Source organism: Camelus bactrianus, chromosome 18 (genome assembly GCF_048773025.1).
Source record: "Camelus bactrianus isolate YW-2024 breed Bactrian camel chromosome 18, ASM4877302v1, whole genome shotgun sequence".
Taxonomy (NCBI): Eukaryota; Metazoa; Chordata; class Mammalia; order Artiodactyla; family Camelidae; genus Camelus; species Camelus bactrianus.
The window spans coordinates 2,709,881-2,727,876 of record NC_133556.1 but is presented as its reverse complement, the minus strand read 5'-3'; the positions used below and the strand labels follow the sequence as shown (position 1 = coordinate 2,727,876).

The window sequence follows — 17,996 nt, the reverse complement described above, 5'->3', positions numbered from 1 at the left end:
GGTTGAGAAAGCAGCTGGCGTGGCGCTTGAAACAACGCCTTATTTTGTGTGACCGGGGAAAGGATGGTCTATGACTATAACTTGGGTCCATCACCAGGGGGCTCCACCTGAGAGCCAGGTCCTGCTCATCTCCGAGGACCTGCTGAGGGTCCCAAGATGAGCAAAACACAGTCCTGCCCTCAAAGAGACAGACGCCCAGTGGGGGTCATCTCTGTGGGAATCCTGATGGCAGGAGCCCTGCTCTCTGTACACATTACTGTCAAGTCCTGTTTTTCTTACGAGCCCCATGGCCCTGACGTCCTCAGGGAAACCTTACCTTCTCAGGAGAAGTTCCTTCAGTAAATAATGCCAACCCCTCCGTCTCTGACCAGAGCCGCTGGGCTACAGCCAAGGTGTGTGTTGGCTGATTTCCATTCATACCCCTGCCCCTCCCTGAGGAAAGAGGCCACATGGGCCCCCAGAGATGACTGTGGCAGGGGAGTGAGGGCCTGCAGCCCCGCACCTTGGCCCGAGATGTGCTCAAACCTGAAGCCAGTGTTGTCAAGGCTGAACATTTAGGAACCAGGACACAGAAGTAGAACATTGACGCGGCTGGGGGTGGGGGGGGCCCAATTCAAATAAAGGCAGGTTCACAGAGTGGCTTCCTTTAATCCCCACAGAGACGGAAATCAAGTGCCATCCTAGGTCCACATTCACCCCAAAGCTGCTGCTAAATCACAAGAGGGGGGGTCTGCCCCCCAAACATCTCTGCAGCAGCCTGGTGATCAGGGGGAGCACAGGCTCCAGGTGCTGACACCACGCGGAGCCCACTCCTCCCCGGTGATTTCCTGTGACCTTGGTGGAGCCCCCTCCTTCCCGGTGACTTCCTGTGACCTCGGCAGAGCCCCATCCTCCCCGGTGACTTCCTGGGGCCTTGGACCAGGGACCTACACCCACACGTCCGTCTCCTCAGCTACGAAATGAGGGCGCGGTGCCGGCTGTGGTCTGAGCCCGTGGTGACCAGCACGGGGTCTGTCGTGTGAGAGGAAAGGGAATGACGAGAGGTAATCAGGAGACTCGCTGAGGGAGTCCCGGACCAGAGGAAGAGGTACAGGTCGCTCGGGAGGACCTGCGGCAGGGCCCTGGTGTCTCTGCCGGGGCCGTGAGCAGTGCCAAGTGCCCGTGAGGGCCAGCAGGGCAGTCAGGTCTGGGTGGAGGGGACACTGCAGGAGCACCACTCCCAGCTGTCCTGAAACCGGACCCACTTCTCATACCACTGGCAGGATGAGGCGAGCTGCCGGCCCGGGGAGCTGGACTGTCCTGAGGGCCCGGACACCTGTGGTCTGGCCAGCTGCACCCTGGGGGAGGCCCCGGGAAGGACTCTGCAGAGGAAGGGCCCAGCATGGGGTCAGGAGAGGGGCTGTTCCTGCGCTTCTGGCTTGAGTGACACAGAAGTCACCCAGGGTGCTGACGAGATTAGAATGGCCGCAGTGATGAGGCGAGAACAGAGTTAGGGTTAAAAAAGCCCAAAGACACACCTTGAAGAATTAGAGTCGGAGGCGTCTGTGACACAACCAGATGGAGAGAAGTGGCTGGGTTCCACGTGTGATCCCAGAGGTTCGGATAAAGATGTCAAAGATCAGGAAAAGATGCCACTTGAAATCACAGGGACTCCTGAGATTTCCTAGGAAGAGGTCCTGGGAGAGCAGGGAGGAGTGACCAGGGGCAGCAGGGGACAGGAGGGAGGGCTGGCCAGTGGGGCTGGAGGGACGCCAAGGAGAAGAGTGTTGGGATGAAGGATGCTGTGACTGCTGCTGAGAGGTTGAGGACGGCGAGGGAAGAAGGGCCCACTGATCACTCGGCACCGTGTCTGCGCTGGAGACAAGCTCCAGGAGAGGTTAATTACTGCACTGTTGACCCTCAGATCAGCCCCGGCGGAGGCCCAGGCAACGCACTTCCGAGTTCGCTCGGGGGACGACGCTGAGCCCGGCACCCTGTGTGCGCGGCCACTGGGGACTTGGCCTGGATCCCGCTCGCACTCCTTCTGCTGCGCCGCCCAGGCCCCCCACGCCGCCCTTTAATTTCTCCAAAGCCAGAGCCGTGGTTTTCATCTGAAACTCTGTGAAGCATCCTAACATTTCCCTCGTCGTTCTGGGTCTGAGTCAGAAGTAAAGGTTAAGGAAATTGAGAGCAGAGAGAGATCTGACAACTGTCCACGGTGACCATTTGACTTGGCTACTTACTGTTTTCAGACAGCTCCACGATGTAATAAAGAACTGGGCTGTTTCCATCAAAGGGTCGGACCCAGGAGAGCATCACTGTGCGGCTGTGGGAGGAATTCAGGCTGGCCAGGAGGTTCTGAGGGGAGTGAGGCAGTTCACTTGGATACAAAGGAACAAAAAGAAAAAGAAACAAACAAAACATACACGTCAGAATCGCTGGCTGGCCTCCCGGCCCATCCTCTACAGTCCTGGGGTGCGATGTTTGGAAAATGCAGAACATCAAATATGCCCCGAACACAAACACTAACTACTCCCCTGCCCAACAAAAAAAACCTTTCACTGTTCACAATGTTTTAAAGAACAATTTCCAAACGTAATTTGATTTAATCCCTCTGGTAGGGACTACACAAACGATGCCTCTCACTGGAATGGGTGGGGAGTGCTGATTTTATACAGCGTATAATTTAATGTAGAAAACTTGGCCAACAATTTGATTTTACGGCTAGAGGCTGCTCGTGGGAGTGCAGCACGCCCTGGAACAGGGACAGGGACAGGTCGGGGGGGCTGTGATTCACGGTGTAAGTTTCCGCCACTAGCCATTGGGAGTCGCCAGCCACCGTGCCCACATGCGCTCCTGGACGACAGGGCCGCCTCACGGCTGCGAGCGTGTGGCTCTGCGGTCAGGCTGTCTTCTGCTGGAGAGAGCAGGTTTGGGAGAAGCCCTGAAAGGGAAATGTGGGGAGAGCCCTAACTGGACTCCCGTGGAGAACAGTACATCACCCACCAGCAAGGCGACGAAATGGGGACACAATCAAGGCAAATAAGTTCTGCACGGAAGTTACTAACAGGAAAGGCCCTCGCAGGGCTTCACTGGGGATGAAACTTTGAAGTCCAGCTGCCTGGTTTCTACCACCGAGGGGCGTGCGACCGCGAGCTGCCCAGCCCCGTACTTAACCTTCACGTCCCGCGATCCGGGAGCAGGACCCTGTTTTCTGGCCGTTAGGAACGGCTTCTGCCCCCACGAGGAGTGCTGGGAAGGGGGACGCCCACTGCGACCCGCTTCGCCTACTTACTGGCTCTTGGTCTCTCTTGGACACCAATCCCTGTTGGCGCACGGAGGTCAGCACAAAAAGCCGTAATTAGACTTGATATTTTTAATTTAAAAAATGTACTCATTACTCTTTGAAATTTATTAAGCAGTTACGTGCTGCAGCTACCTGAGAAACACAGCTCTCTCTAACCCATGCACACCATTTAAAAACAAACTCGTATTCCTAAGGTAGACAGCGACTTTAAATCAGTACCATGAAGAATAAACTGGAGCCTGAACTGCTGTCTTGTTTTCTCTTTAATTGTGAATTCAATTTTAAGTCTGAAAAGGAGCTGCTGTTTCTACTTGAGTTCTCCAATAACGGGACCTCCCTCAGACGTCCAGCGGACGCCGATACAGGGAAACGCCAGGAACGAAACCGTCTTTTCCACGAGCCCCGTTTTCTGCTGGAACTCGTTTGTTCTGCAGCCAAACCACAGTTGCTGAAACAGTCCTACCTGAAAACAAACTAAGGATAAATGAGGAAAAACTTATCCAAATAAGACAAGTTTGGCCTTTGTCCTGAGTGACAGAAGTGCGTCTGCTATTCACGGTGGCCCCTCAGGGGCCGAGTCCGAGCTAAAGGATGCCCGGGGGCGGGGGGCCTACATAGTGCCGGGAGCGGGTATCCGCGCTGGACAAGCCAACCCTGCGATGAGAGGGCTGGACTCTGGGCCGGGGATGTCAGCCCGACTTTGGGATCTCCTGGGAAGTGGAGGGGTGCGGGCCGGAGCCCGAGGTCAATCACATGCCAATGGTTCAGTCCAGCACGGCCGTGGAATGAAGCCCCAGTAAAAGCTGGACGCCAAGCTGAGCGGAGCTTCCTGGGTGGAGATCAGACACGTGTGTCCGGGAGGGCGACGCACCTGGAAGACGTGGAGGCCTCGTGCCTGGGGCCCTCCCAGACCGGGCCCCGGGCGCCTCTTCACTTGTCTGGCCCTGGTTCTTACCCTTTATGATAAGACCGAGGTCGTAAGCGAGCACTGGACTGAGTTGTTCCAGGGACTTGCTGAACTGGGGGCAGTGGGAGACCCAAACATCAGTGAGTCCGTTAGGGACCCGGGGGGCCGGGAGCACGTGGCTGGTGTGTGAAGTGCGGACAGTCTAGTTGGGGACAGTCCCTTCTCCTGCGGGGTCTGTGCTAACTCCAGCCAGTCAGCGTCAGAACTGCACTGTGGAGACTTGCCCTGGCGGGGAAGATTTTCTGACCTGAGGAGCATGGACTTCGGAGGCTGACAGGGCTGGCTGGTGCTCGGGGCCACGTGCTACATGTTGGCACTGCCGGTGTTCAAAGAGCCTCCCCGATGGCCACCGCCGTCCCCCTGCCAAGTCAGGAGGAGAGATGCGCGTGTGGCCCGAGGCCTTGGGAGCAGAGGCAGGACCACACAGCCCAAAAAGACCTGTGTGAAGCAGAGAAGGCCCGGGGAGGTCCTAAGTGGCATCTCACAGGGGCAGGAAGCAAGTCGGACGGGACATTTCAGAGGATTACCTCTGGGGGTTGACGAGTCGTGGGTCAGTCCTCCCACCACTCATGTGTTTACCTGCCCGCCCTTCCTTCCAGTCAGTGGCTGCCCTCCAGACCCTCCACTCCCAGCCGCTGTCCACCCTTACACACACACGTGTCCAGTGAGTCACGAATCCTACGTGCTGTCCCCCAGAAGCACCCACACCACCAACCCCCTGCTCCGTCCATAGTCCAGCCTCCCAGGGCCCTGACCACCCTGACACCCTCCCTGCCTGCTGCCTCCGGGGCGCACTTGGGACCCTCCACATTGTCAGGAGTCGTGCCGCTCCCCCCAAGCCCCACTCGTCAGCCCCATCCCCACGCCAGGGGCTCTCCTGAGAGCATAGAACATCCCGGCCGCAATGCTGACGACTCCCAGCTCCCAGTGTGCTCCCAGGAGAGGCTCGCGGACTGCAGGTCCCTGCATCAGAACACCCAGCTCAGCGTCCAGTTCTCTCCTCCGTGAGGACTTCCCGGGCCTCCCTGTCACCCTTGGCTAACTCTCGAGCAGAACCAGTCACTTCCACCTCCTGACTCGAACTGCAATTTATAGATGTTTCAGTGCCACGAGTATCGCGAAGCCCTGCAGGTGCAGGGACCCCAGGGCACCGTGTGGGACTGTGATCCGCATCCTTCTCTGCTGTAGCCTCTTTCCCTCCACCGGGGCCGGGCACGGGGCTGGAGTGGGCACACAGTGAAACGTGGGGTGGTGGAGAAGTGACCCACACAGGAGAGGAGGGATGAACCAGCAACCCGTCCTGAGCCTCACACGGGTCGGGGGCACAGGGCAGGGGACACGGGGCGGGGGCTGCCACAGCCCTGCCCTCCCGGGGCTCACAGCTGCTGTGGAGGCACGGGGTGGCTGGGGGACTGCGCTGGGCTGGGCACCCTGCGGAGGAGGTGGGGGTCTAACACCTGGCAGGTGTGAGGGTGGGAGGAGGACAGGGAAGGGGCCAGGCCTGCTGAGGGTGCAGGTAAGACCTGGGGGAGGTTGGGGGCACCGGGTGGGGGGGGGTGCAGGGTTTGCACTGGGTCGTGGAGAAAGGCAAGTAAGGGACGCCCGAGTTTGAAACTCCTGTCTTATCTGTGTGTCACTGACCTTCCAGGCCTGGAAAGGGACCCCGAGGGCGGCTCATTAGAAAGCATCCTGGAGATAAAACATCAGATGATGGTGGGTGTGACGTCAGGAGGGGACAGCTCATGAGACAAAAGCTGGTCCGAAGTTAGGGGGCAGGTGGCCGCGGCAGGCGTGCACATCAGAGTCCGAGCAAGGACACGGGAGCCAGAGGTGGGGGCACAGAGCTGGCTCGGGACAAGCCCTGCAGGGGGGCCATCTCATCCTCGAGGATGGACGGACTTGGGGGGAGGCAGGTTGGAAAGGGACAGGCTCCTCGTGACAGTAGGAAAGTCATGCTGCGGCCCCGGGCCTACCACCGCCCCTCCGCACCTTGTCCGGGGTCCCTATCTGAAGCCTAAACGTCCCACAGCCGGGAGAACCGCGGTTTACACCCCACCTCAGATCATGCTTCTCCGGGCCTAAGGGAGGGCACACAACAGCCTTTTCCTGGGGGCCGGAGCGCTATGTCACTGGTGGGCTGGTCACTGGCACTTGTCTAGAGGTCCCCCGGGGCAACCTCCCTGGCCGGGCCTTAGCGCCTGGAGTCCTTGGACTTAAGCATGATCCCCCTGCCCGGCCCTGACCCAGCGCGTGAGTCCAGGAGGAGTGGTTTCTGAGTTCCCGCCTCCCAGCCCCGCGAAAGCCACCAAGAGGAAGGCCACGGGGGCTGCAGAAGCCGGCCTGCAAACAGCAACAGTGGCAGCCAGGAGCCTAGGGTGGACGAGGGGGAAAGATGTTTACAAAGATTGATAAGACTGGGGAAGTGAAAGGGCAAAGCAGCCCGGAGACCCTGTGAGCAGGATCCGAGGTGCCGGGCACATCGCTGCCTGCGGTGCATCTAGAAACAGCGACGAATGCTTGTCCACCGCTGCTCAGCACTGTCCACCGTCAAGTCCAGGAGGACGGCTCAGGCCCAGTGCGGCTTTTACATGCACTACAGGACTCAGAGTCCTGAAGGAAATGTAGATTTTTTCCTATTTCCAGTCTCTCTACATGGGAACACCCTCAAGGATCGCTCTTGTGTTCACCGTTACCTGTTTCGCATGCAAAGAACTGTTCAATATACACTGGAAACGGACCCGGCTTCTTTAAACGGTGAGTTCCGGTTATCTGGAAGACCCAGCCTTGTGAAATTCTTGACTCAGCCGTCCACAGACAAGTGAGGCTTTGATGTGCCCCGGGTCCATTTCAGAGACTCACACCTGACAGGACGAGACCGTGTCTGGGCACTTCTCCGCCAGCTCTGAAAGGAGGTGATCAGCAGAGTGACTCACGGACGGTGGCGTGCAGATGGGGAGACAAACGAGCGAGATCTGAGGACAGCGGGGCCAGGCCCGTGCTGAGTCACTTGGTAGTTTACAGAGAAGTCACTGTCCAGCAGAGGACAGCACGGCAATGTCGGAAACCAGCCCGGACAAAACCCGGAGCGCGCGGGGAGGCCGGCGCGGGGTGCCTGAGGGAAGCGGCTCTGACACAGGCTCGGGGGAGGCGGCCGGCGAGGCTGCGGCCGCCGGGACCGAGCTGGCGGGACGGGCTCCGCTGGGTGCTTTCCTGTAAAACCCGTTGCCTCGCTGACGCGCACGCACAGTGACTTGGTCAAACCCGTCTCCTCGGCCTTCGCTCTGAGGATGAAGACGACGGGGCCCGGTCGCCCTCGAGAAACCGTGCTGCGTGCCGGCGCCTCGCCGCGGCTCTGTCAGGGGTAGTTCTACTCGGAGAGGCCTCTCCCGCCGCCTTGGGTCCACGCCTGCATGCCGGCCCCTGGATTAGGTTCTTCTCTGTGCTCGGCGTGTCAGCAGGATTCGTCTCCGATCTCAGAAGGAAAGATGCTAATTGGGTCTCTAAGTGATTAAACAGTCAATCCATAAAGCGTTCAGAGCCTGGACCCTCCGGTGTGCTCAGTGCAGCAAGGAGCTCTGGGGGTGGGGGTCGCCCGGAACCAGCTCCTTCCTGTCAGGCCCTGGCCAATGAGCGGGGAAGACACCCCAGCACGGCCGGTGGCCGGCACGACGGTGCCCGTGTCGTCCGTCTGCCGGATGCATCGTGGGACCGGCCGGGACCACAGACGCCTCTCCTCTCGGGAGGGGTGAGGCCGACCGCTGAAAAGTCAGCCCTCCTCAGGGCACTGAGCACCCAGGCCCAGGGCCACCTAGGGAGTGGAGCAGGGCTTGCCTGGGGCGACGGGGGCCTGACAAGCCCCCGCCAGCCCTGGGGCTGGGCGCTCAGCAGACAGACAGGCCTTGTTTGTCAGAGGGTCATGAGAACTTGCTCAAAACACAGTAGGACGTGAGACAGATCTCCTGGCCCAGCTGTGGAGGTGGGGGTCCCGCTGACGGGAGGAGGAACATTTGGGACAAGACCATCAGGCATAGTGACAGCTGTGACTGCCTGAGTGTCCCCACCCCCAGCTAGGCTCCCGGCCATTCAAACCTCACGTGTCCAGTGACAAGGTGCCCAGTTCACAGGCGAGAAGACCAAGGCTGAGGAGTGAGGCCACCTGCCCCAAGTCACACAGTCAGTCAGAGCTGGGGAGGGGCCCCCGGTCCAGCCTCGCCCAGGGGTGGGGACGGCGACTGCTCCCTGTGGGGTGCTGGGGGCACCGGGACGCACCCGCCACCGGCTTGCACAGCAGAGAGGGCTCCGGGCGCCAACCCCCGAGAAGACAGGCGGAGAGCAGGAGCAAGCCACCGAAGGCCTGCTTCTGGAAAGCCCACTTGAACGCCCCTAATTTCTATATTTAACAAAGTAGCTTTTAACTCAAGTGGGGAGGCCGGGGAAGCAGGCTTCCGGGCTCCTTTGAAGGCCACTATTTTGCTGTAAGTATCTCCAGTCACTTCTGCAATATGAGATTTTTTTTCCCATCATCTGAGTAAATCAGGGAAATGCGATCAAGCTTGATTTGAAAATTCTCTGAGAAGCACAAAATGCCCTGCAGACGTTTGAGTGGTGATTATTATTACTGCTGTCGTTACCGAGGCCGAAGAGTTAGGGCCGTGCTGGCTCTGCAGACGCACGACGCTCTAACCCTACAGCCTTCCCCGTTCGTGCGGATTTGGAAGAACGGACGCTCGCTACACCAGCAGTTCACACGGCACTGCCTCCCAGATCAGTCCTGCAACCAGCTGTGCCTGAACTGGTTTGGATCACAAGCCCGCAAATATTTCTGTATTTAGTGATGAGGCGTTTACCATTATAGCAAACCTGTTATTTTATAGAAACAGCAATACTTGCTGAAAAAACTGTATTTCACTTAGAGGAAATCAAATAAGCGGATAGCAGGGGAGACGTGCAAGCCAGCAGAGCTTAAAGAGCGCGCGGAGGGAGAAGAGTGCGCTGTGCTGGAAGCACGCGGTTCAGCTCCTGTGACAGTCTTCCTGAAATGCTAACACTTATTTATTTGGTACCCGTGATGGACGATCTGAGAGTTCTCAAAGGGAGTTTAAAAAATGTGCATAGCACAGTGCGTTGTGTGAATTCACCGGTCATGGACGCCGACAAGATCAACATTTTTCTAAAAAAATCCCCAACGCGAGCTAAGGACAGAGGAGAGACAGGGAACCAGGGCTGAGCAAGGGTTGGGCGCCCGGCTCTGGATTGTGGGGAGGCCTGGGGCACGGGGGCACCTAAGGGAAGACACAGGGCATGAGCGGAGTCGCTGGGACGGTCGCCGAGGGCCCGTAACAGACGCACGTTCGTTCAGCCCCTGACCTGTATTCACCGAGCGCCCAAGGGGCGCCCAACAGTCAGGCACCCGGGACGCACCGTGCCGCCCAGGGAGGGAAGGGCTCACAGAAACAGGTGCTTCTCCCCGCCTGGGCAGTGCCGGTGGGGGTGGGACATCCACGTCCTGCTGGCAGGAAGGGGTCCTGCGCTGATTCCTGGGAGGGGTGTGCCCTTCGGGGGAGATGACAGAGGACCCAGCCCAAGCCGTGGAGGCAGCGGAGGCCGAGGAGCCCTGGAGGGGGACCGGGGGCCCAGGAGGCCGGAAGAGCCCGAGGTCAGCGGGTCCAGTGGCCAGAGGCAGGGGACAGGGAGCCCGATCCTTCCAGGCACAGTCGGGACCCCCGTGTGGCTGCCGCACCGGGACCCCAGCCAATGCTCTTGGGCCACGGGCACCTGTGTGTCGTGACTAACTGGGTGACCTCTGCAGGGAACAAGGTCGTCCTGGACAGAGACCAGCCTGGAGGAGGAACCAGGCTCTCCCAGGTCCCAGGGGTACAACGGCTGCCTTTCTGGGCTCGCAGCTGCAAGTGGCTCCCCCATCAAACCCCACACTTGGGGCTGCCGGAAAGCTGCTTGCTCAGGTTTGTGTGCGACAAACACAGGGGACTTGTGCTGAGCACCAAGCAGGAGTTTTCTTTTTCAGTCCCCTCGGCCTGTGCCTGGGGGTTCAAAGGCAGATGAGACACGGCCCTGTAACAGCGATCAGAGTCTCCTTCAGGGACTGACTTTTGTCTACAGAATCCTGCCTGGACTGTGGTGGGCAGAGAGCAGTGAGGAAAGCCTCTCAGAACTGCCTTTTCTAAGGGCCCCGTGCGCCCTGAATCGGCCAGGGCAGCGGCCTGGACCCCGGCCCTGCCCTGCTTCTCCACTTGCGGGTTTTACTCTTGTACATCTGTGCTCGGGGAACTTCGGTCAGGCTGGGCACCGTTTTTCAAAAGCAAATAGATAAGTGCACTTGCCTGTGAGGCCCAAGGCCGTGGCCTCTGACTGCTGGCTTCGGCCGCGTGTGGGTGTCACACGGCTAAGTGACGGTCACGTGGGGGGGGGCGGTGAGGGCCAGTGGGCTAGGAGGAGGTAGGCACCCGGCAGCCGCGATACTCACATCACCTCCAGGCGGGCTGCCCTGGAGTCGTTCCCACCCTCAGAAACAATTTCGCAGGTGTAGTCTCCGATGTCCCCCGACCACGTCTGGCTAATGAGGAGGGACCCGTCCTGCTCCACCACGATCCTGGAGCTGCTGGATGGGGTGATGACCACGCTGTCCTTCTTCCAGACGTAGCTGTGGGCCAAACAGAGAGGCCTGAGTCTGTTAAAAAGCAAACAGCCGACGGCCTTGTGAACACCGTATACAGTGCTGAACTTCGTGCTCCTTTAGAGTGAATTTACGACACGTGAATTGTAACGTAAAAGAAAGAAAAAAAAAGCAACCAGATGTCTCGGTCACAATACAGAGATGCTGAACTTAAAACAGGACGATGAAGCTAAGTGTAAACATTCATCGTCTTTGGGTTTAGGACAGGGCGTCTGTGAGTCGTGGTCACACCTGTCACTGTGACAACTGTACCTCCTGCTCCGGGAGGACAAGGGTGCCGCCTGCATGGGAGGCAAGGGCTGTTCAAAACATCCCCAGGGTGGAACTACCCAACTCCTGAAAAAAACAGATCACACCCCATAAACGTGTTTTCTTAAAATCCAGCCATTCCGGCAGCTTGTCCCTAAAACTGCATTTCTTTCTCATTGAATTCTTGATGACGTTTTACACACTTTTCTCTTCAAATGTGCACACGATTAAAAGCCCGTCGAGCCTGTGGATGTCACTGCTAGATGGGGTGACAGTGCTGGCTTTCTTTCCAAAATGTGCCCCATTCTCTAAAGGCTTAATACGCCCAGGGCGCAGACACTTACAAACCGGTGTCTGCAAGTCCCCAGACAGAGCAGGACTGGCTGCGCATTAGGAAGTGGATGGAGCGCTCGCTGGGGGCGGCATCCGGCTTCCCTCGTCCTCAGGGCCCCCTCTGGGTGGGGCAGAGGACCCTGGGCAGGGGGCGCCCAAGGGTGAGCAGGCTGATTCCTTCTCAGGGAGGAAGCGACACTTCTGTCCGTTTAATCACATGTAAAAGCTACGCGAAAACCCCAATGATCCATGGGGGTTTCCTGTGGGCCCTCAGAGAAGCAGAAAACCGCCCCGTCTGTCCTTGCTCGGTCTCTCGGCGACACTCCCCAGGCACTGAGAAACGAGCGCATTCTCGTCCAGAGTCCCGGATTCTCCAGGCAATCCCTAACTCGTTGGTTGGTTGGTTGGTTTCGCATTCGACATTCTGCTAACTAAACCAGACTTGGACTTTGAGCTCCGGGGAGCTTCAGAGAGGCAGGCAGAGTGGGGAAATTAACGACTTGCCAAACCCCTGCCCAAGAAGAGAGAAAACGGCTTAGTGTCGGAATCCGGTGACGCAGGCGCCTGCAGTCACCGCCCTCTCCGCCGGGCGAAGTGCTGCAGAAAGCAGGAGGGCACCTGGATTGCACCGTTCGGCTAACCGTCCTCCTTCTGGCACGAAAACACTGGGAAGTTGTCTCTTTCTTTCTGGATTCACTTTGCTGTGGTTGTTGTAGGGGGAGGTAATTGGGTTTATTTATTTACTCATTTAACGGAGGTACCAGGGTCCAACCCAGGACCTCATGTGCACTAAGCACATGCTCTGTGACTGAGCTGGAGCCTCCCTCCTAGATTCATTTCCAAATTAAAATGAAAATTAAAACCTTCTGAAGGCGCAGCTCTGGGAAGAAGCTCGCCCCCAGCATCCGCCTTTGTCTACTGCCAGGTGTCTCCCTGGACTGCCACATTCCTCCTTGTGCCCCTCCCAGTCCAAGTCCAGCCAGGACAGGGCGTCCCGAGCCCCACAGCGAGCCCCCACGGCACCAGGTCCCTCCTTTTCACGTGTCTCCCCTAAACATGCTGAATAACCAAGGCTGCCTTTCTCCCACGTGGAGCCCCCTCGCCCCAGGGCACGGGGACGCCACCCCGGGAGCAGAGAGGCCCTGGGGCCCAGCGCAGCCCCAGCGCAAACACCACCGCAATCCCATCCAGTCCCTCCAGATCGTTCTCTCATTAAGTATCGGCCTCTGACAGGTACGCTTTGCAGATAGTGTATTAACCTCGGCAGAAAAATCACGGACAGCCGCACTGAAGTCATGAGGTGGAACACGGCTCACTGTAAATAATACATAAGGCCGGAGTGGAAAATGGGACGTGTGTGATGATTGATGGGACCCGAGACCGTCAGACACCAAAACCAGGGCTCCGCGGCTGCAATCGAAGCTCCCCAAGTCCCCCTTCTCATCGCGACTTCAGGCCCCCAGCTCACAGCACACGAGTGAACCCCCAAACGCTGCGATCGACCCAGCTGACCGGAGAGGAACGCGGGGGTCGTGCGTGGCTCCGCAGTGCAGCGCGGCCGTGGTCCCCTTAATCACCACGAGGTCCTCCGGAGGGTTAGCGATGGACGTTCGATCTGGGAAGACGAGACACAGCTCAGACAAGACTGCACGCTTGGCAGTCTCCTCCCCTGGGGGTAATGAACTGCTCACCTGACATTAAAACCTCCTGGTTGTCTCTTACGTTGGCCGCCCGAGTGTGGTGGAAGCGCTCAGAACGGCTCAGGGAACTGAGCGCGAGCCCGCCCACATCCCGGCCAAGGGAGCAGGTCTGTCTCGCCCTCTCAGGTCATCCCAGAACCTCTGGGCCCTCGGGAAGAAAACGAGGGGAGGGTCGCATGCAGGTCCATCGGGTCCCACATGCCGAGGAAGCACCGGTTCGCTCCCGAGACCGCCACCATCCTGGTGGTTCCTGCTGCCCGCCCTGTGCTCGCTCACTCTGCAGGCGCTGTCATTGGCGCCGTGTCACTGGCACCTAACAGTCTGGGGGGCTGGGCCGCTACTGCTCCCGGGAATCAGGCAGGAAAGCGGGTGCTCAGAGGTGCAGGGTCTTGTCTGATTTTAATTCTCGATCCGGTTTTCTTATGTGACGCTCACACAGCTAGCCAGCCTATCAGTTGTTACTCGAGTTAGTTTGAGATAATATCCCTGCCTACTGACTTTAAAAAGTCAATCTTCTCCCTCTCCTGAAACATCCCCACTAAATCTTTGAATACATTTTCTAATTACTCTTTCAGAAGCTGGAAAATTAATTACTCAGCAGATTTCTATGAATTAGTTGTAAAAATAATGATTCTCCTCTGATTAGATTAGCGGGTCCGAGCGCATGGAGGCTCCCCAAGCACAGACGACACGGTGATTAAACCATCTTTAACAGAAGGTCCCACGGGGCTGTGGTCCTTACTCCACACGGTCAGCGCTGCGGACGCGTCCAGGGACCCCTCCGTGTTGGCTGCGTAGCAGGTGTAGTTGCCAGCATCCTGGATGAAGACGGGGGTGATCTGCAGACCCCCAGACTCCAGGAGCACGAACCTAGGGATCCTCACAGAGCCACTGGCCAGAATGCGGTTTCCTGAGTAAAGACGGAGGACACGGGGGTGTGAGGGAAGGCAGGGCTGCACCCGCACCCCAGGGAGTCGCTTGAGGACATCACCAGGAGAAAGTGCCGACCTTGTGCACGAAAACAACCAAAGCCATTTGCTTCAGCGTTAATTAGAGTAACAGAAACCAAGACCATCCCGACTGTCCAACACTGAGAGATCTGGTTAAACAAACGGCGGTCTGTGTGTGTGACTGGTACCGCTGGGTGACTGCAAGCTTTCTTTGTGTTTGTATGCATTTGAAAATGTATTTATAAAGCAATTATTACATTCTACATCAGGAAAGAAAAAAGAAAAGGTATTAAAGAGTCCCCCCCTGATGAATCAGAAGCTTCCCAGGTCTTTCTGTCTAAAAGCCGTGGTGCAGAGCACCAGCCACACCCGCGAGAGCCGAGGAGCCACCAGGCGGTCTGCTGGGCGTGAAAAGATGCACGTTTTGACGCTCGACCCAGAGATGGTCCACCAAGGACGACAAGTTAATCTACATGGGAACGAACCCAGCTCAGCCGGCATTTGTTAAGGATGGACGGCATGTGCTGTCCAGCCGGTGACAGGTGTGCCTGACGTGTAGACGGCGCCGTGGGAGCTGATATTACCAGGGAAGAACGCCCCCATTTCACACACAGGGAGGCTGCGGCTGGAGCCCACAACCTGGTGTCCTAAGGAGCCCACTGGCCGAAGGCACCGGATGAAGGGTCGACAGGAGGGTGATGTTCGCACATTTAAAGGAACATGTTTCCTAGACCGAGAGCTCCGTGAAGCTTAGGGGGCCTTGCCCGTCTGACGCCCCCCACACCATGCCCCTGGCATCCGGCACCCAGCAGGCACTCAGTCCACAGCTGTCTACTCTTCACTGAATGGACGGGAGTGAGGGGGACAGACTGGACCCCCGGCCCACCGGCTCACCTCCCAGGCCCGCCCAGGCGCGAGCCGCCTACCTCTCCTCCAGGTGATGGCAGGCCTGGGAGCCCCAGACACTCCACAGCTCAGGACGGCCGTCATCCCGTCGGTGACCGTGGTGTCCACGGGCAGCTGGGTGAAGGCTGGAGCAACATCTAGGCAGAGGGGGTGAGGAGTGACACAGTCAGTGCGCTGTCCCCGAGAAACGCTCCGCCAGCCTGGTGGACGCGTCCACACGGGCTTCTGTGGGGCTGGTCACAGAGGTAACTGCAGCCATAACCAGTGGAGCCTCTCAGGAGTGATGGGACCTTCACTCTCATCTCCCTGAAACTGCCTGTCTGTGCTTATGACCTGAAGAGACAGGCGGTCCTGTGAGACGGCGTACAAGCTGGCATCAGGGAGGGCTCAGCCAAGCCAGGACCACTCTGCCAACAACCACACCCGAAATCCCCGAACCCCGACTGCGCCCCAGGCCTCCCAGGTCCTGTGTGGGGCCCTGAGGAGCCTGGGCTGCCGCCGCCAGCGGAGGAGGCGGGTGGGATGCAGTGGATGCAGCTGCCCGCACCCCCTTCCCCACCGGGCGGTCCCTCCGCAGCACATCCCCGTGCCCACCTGGGAGACGCAGGGGCCTCCCCTCTGGTCTCGAGGCTCCTGTCGTCCCCTCGAGCCCCCTCTGCACCAGGCGCTGGGGGCGCAGGGAAGGCTGTAACAACACCTCACAGGCCCCTCCTCGCCTTCCCCAGGGCTCTGTCCCAGAGGAACTGACAAAGATGCTCAGTAAACACTTGCTAAGTGACCGAATAATGATTGTTTTCCACATTACATTTTTCTTTCATTAAAGGTGCTTTAATTAAAAAAAAAAATCCATTTTGCAAAGCCCTGTACTTAGAAACAGGTAACACAGCGTTATCATTACCACTTGTTTATTTGTTCACTCTCCAGTTGTCATGGTAACCAGGTTAAGTGGCACTTTCTGTTACATTTCCCAGACCAGCCTCCCAAGACCCTGCCTGGATTCCATTTCTCCATTTTGCTGAGAAAACTGAGGCTGAGCGAGATCAGGTGGTCTGCTCTGGGCCTCTCACTGCAGCAGGGTCTGCAAACCACCACCTCGGGCCAAATCCAGCCTGTCGCCAAATTCTGTAAATTCTACAGAACAGCCGGGCCCATGGGCTCACAACCGTCTGCGCTGCCCTAAGGCTACGACAGCAGAGGTGCGTGGTGACCACGGAAAGCACGGCCCTCAAAGCTGAAAGCTGGGACCATCTGGCCCTTTACAGAAGCAGCTCGCCCTTCCCTGCCCCACAGCACCCTGGCCCACGGGTCCAAGATAGGCTTAAGCCATTCTAATTGATAAGACTCAGTTTCCGGCCGAAGTTCCCAGTTTTATTTCTGCAGCTTGAAGCAATCCTGGTTTCCTAGGCTCCACAATGAAGGAGAAATTCGACTCCCGGGCCAGGTTCAAGGAAGTGGCCCCTAGTCTACCAAAACGCATGCATGAATCTTTAAATATTTAATATTTAACAGTTCCGGCTGACAAAGGCCGCCGGCCACGCACACACTCACAGTGACTTGCTTTCTCGAAAGGCTCATGAAAGGGCAAATGTGAAAGGGGGGGTTCCACAGCCACCAACTCCTGCTCTGTGTTAGCACAGTGTTACGACTGTGGGAGACTGACACGGAAACCCACAGACACGATGAAACCTTTACCTTGATTCTACTTTTCAGACGGAGAGCCGAAGTATTTCTGTTAACGGGATAATAAAAGAAACTCACAGAAGAACTATAATCGCTCAATAGAAGTAAAATAGAGCATCTAAGCAGATGGGGAAAAGCACAAAAGGGCAGGTTAGGAAGGCGCTGATCACTTAGCAGGCCTCCCAGCTTCGTCCAGAAAAACGGGGACTTGATCCTGCTTCTCAGTAGAGCAGTGCCCTCAAGCACGAGGGGAATCGAGAGCCAGAGGAACCAGGGGTGGGGGGCCTGGGATGGGGACCGCTGGTGTGTCCGCTGCTCCCGGGCGTCGGGGGAGCTTCCGCAGGAACCCACAGGTGGGTTTCGTGGTGCCTGAGGTGAGGCCCTTCCCGCGGGCCCCCTCCGGCCACAGCACCCTGTCCGCCTACCTCGGGGGCTGAGCAGATACGAGCATTTTCTCGTGTGTCTACCGGGTACAGGCTGGGAAGCTGGGGCATGAGGGTCACCCAGGGGCCTGGCTCTGCCACCGGGCAGTACTCACTGGTGACGTCCAGGTAGGTGCAGGTCTGGATCTCCCCGCCCTCGTTCCTGGCAAAGCACTGGAAGATCCCAGAGTCCTCGGGACGCAGCTTCTGGATGCGCAGGCCCCCGCTGGGGAGCTCTTGGTAGCGAGGGTTCCGAAGTGCGCTGACGGGCACAGCATCCTTGTACCACTGCAGGGCGGGAGGAGGGGACCCTGCGCAGAGTGGGAAGAATTGGGCATTTAAAAACATCAGGAATTCCTTACGTGAGGACTGAAGTGAAATGTTTCAAAGGCTAAGACGGCAGCATCTCGACGGGCCCCTTCTCATCTGGCGGCCCTTCAAGCTCCCTGTAAGGTGCCATTTTTCTCAGCTCATGTGAAGAAGTCGTCGAGAGGCATGAAGGAAAGAGTGGAGCCACCCCTGGGTGCCCGGGCTGCAGACGCCCCAGCCCTGAACCTCGCCCTGTCTCTGTCTCCTCACGCCGAGAAGCATGTGGTCACGGTGACCTCCAAGGCTGATGTGAAGGTTAATTGGGTCAATACATGTAAAACTCCAAGTGCCCAGCACACAGCACGGTCTAAGGGGCTGGGCATCACCGGTTAACACAGCAGTGATGGGCTGGGGAGCGGGCGATGCATAGAGTGACCAGTGCATGAGATGCGTCTGGCTATGGCTGAGGAGACAGAAAGGTCTGAGACGTGGAGGTGGGG

At 58.0% G+C, this 17,996-nt stretch overlaps 1 protein-coding gene across 6 annotated transcripts in view; it reads right to left on the bottom strand.

The window, feature by feature from the left end:
• SDK1 (sidekick cell adhesion molecule 1) overlaps nucleotides 1-17,996 on the bottom strand; it is a 715,898-nt gene that overhangs the window by 177,218 nt on the left and 520,684 nt on the right. For 5 of the 6 annotated variants that reach the window (XM_074345583.1, XM_074345585.1, XM_074345587.1 and 2 more), the window contains exons 9-14: nucleotides 17,304-17,498; nucleotides 15,106-15,222; nucleotides 13,972-14,139; nucleotides 13,042-13,144; nucleotides 10,738-10,914; nucleotides 2,223-2,359 (exon numbers count right to left, since the gene is read on the bottom strand). In XM_074345583.1, the coding sequence (XP_074201684.1) occupies nucleotides 2,223-2,359; nucleotides 10,738-10,914; nucleotides 13,042-13,144; nucleotides 13,972-14,139; nucleotides 15,106-15,222; nucleotides 17,304-17,498 (897 nt within the window). Of the gene's footprint in view, nucleotides 1-2,222; nucleotides 2,360-10,737; nucleotides 10,915-11,540; nucleotides 13,018-13,041; nucleotides 13,145-13,971; nucleotides 14,140-15,105; nucleotides 15,223-17,303; nucleotides 17,499-17,996 lie in introns of those variants that run through there. The other variant, XM_074345588.1, reaches the window with a different exon arrangement.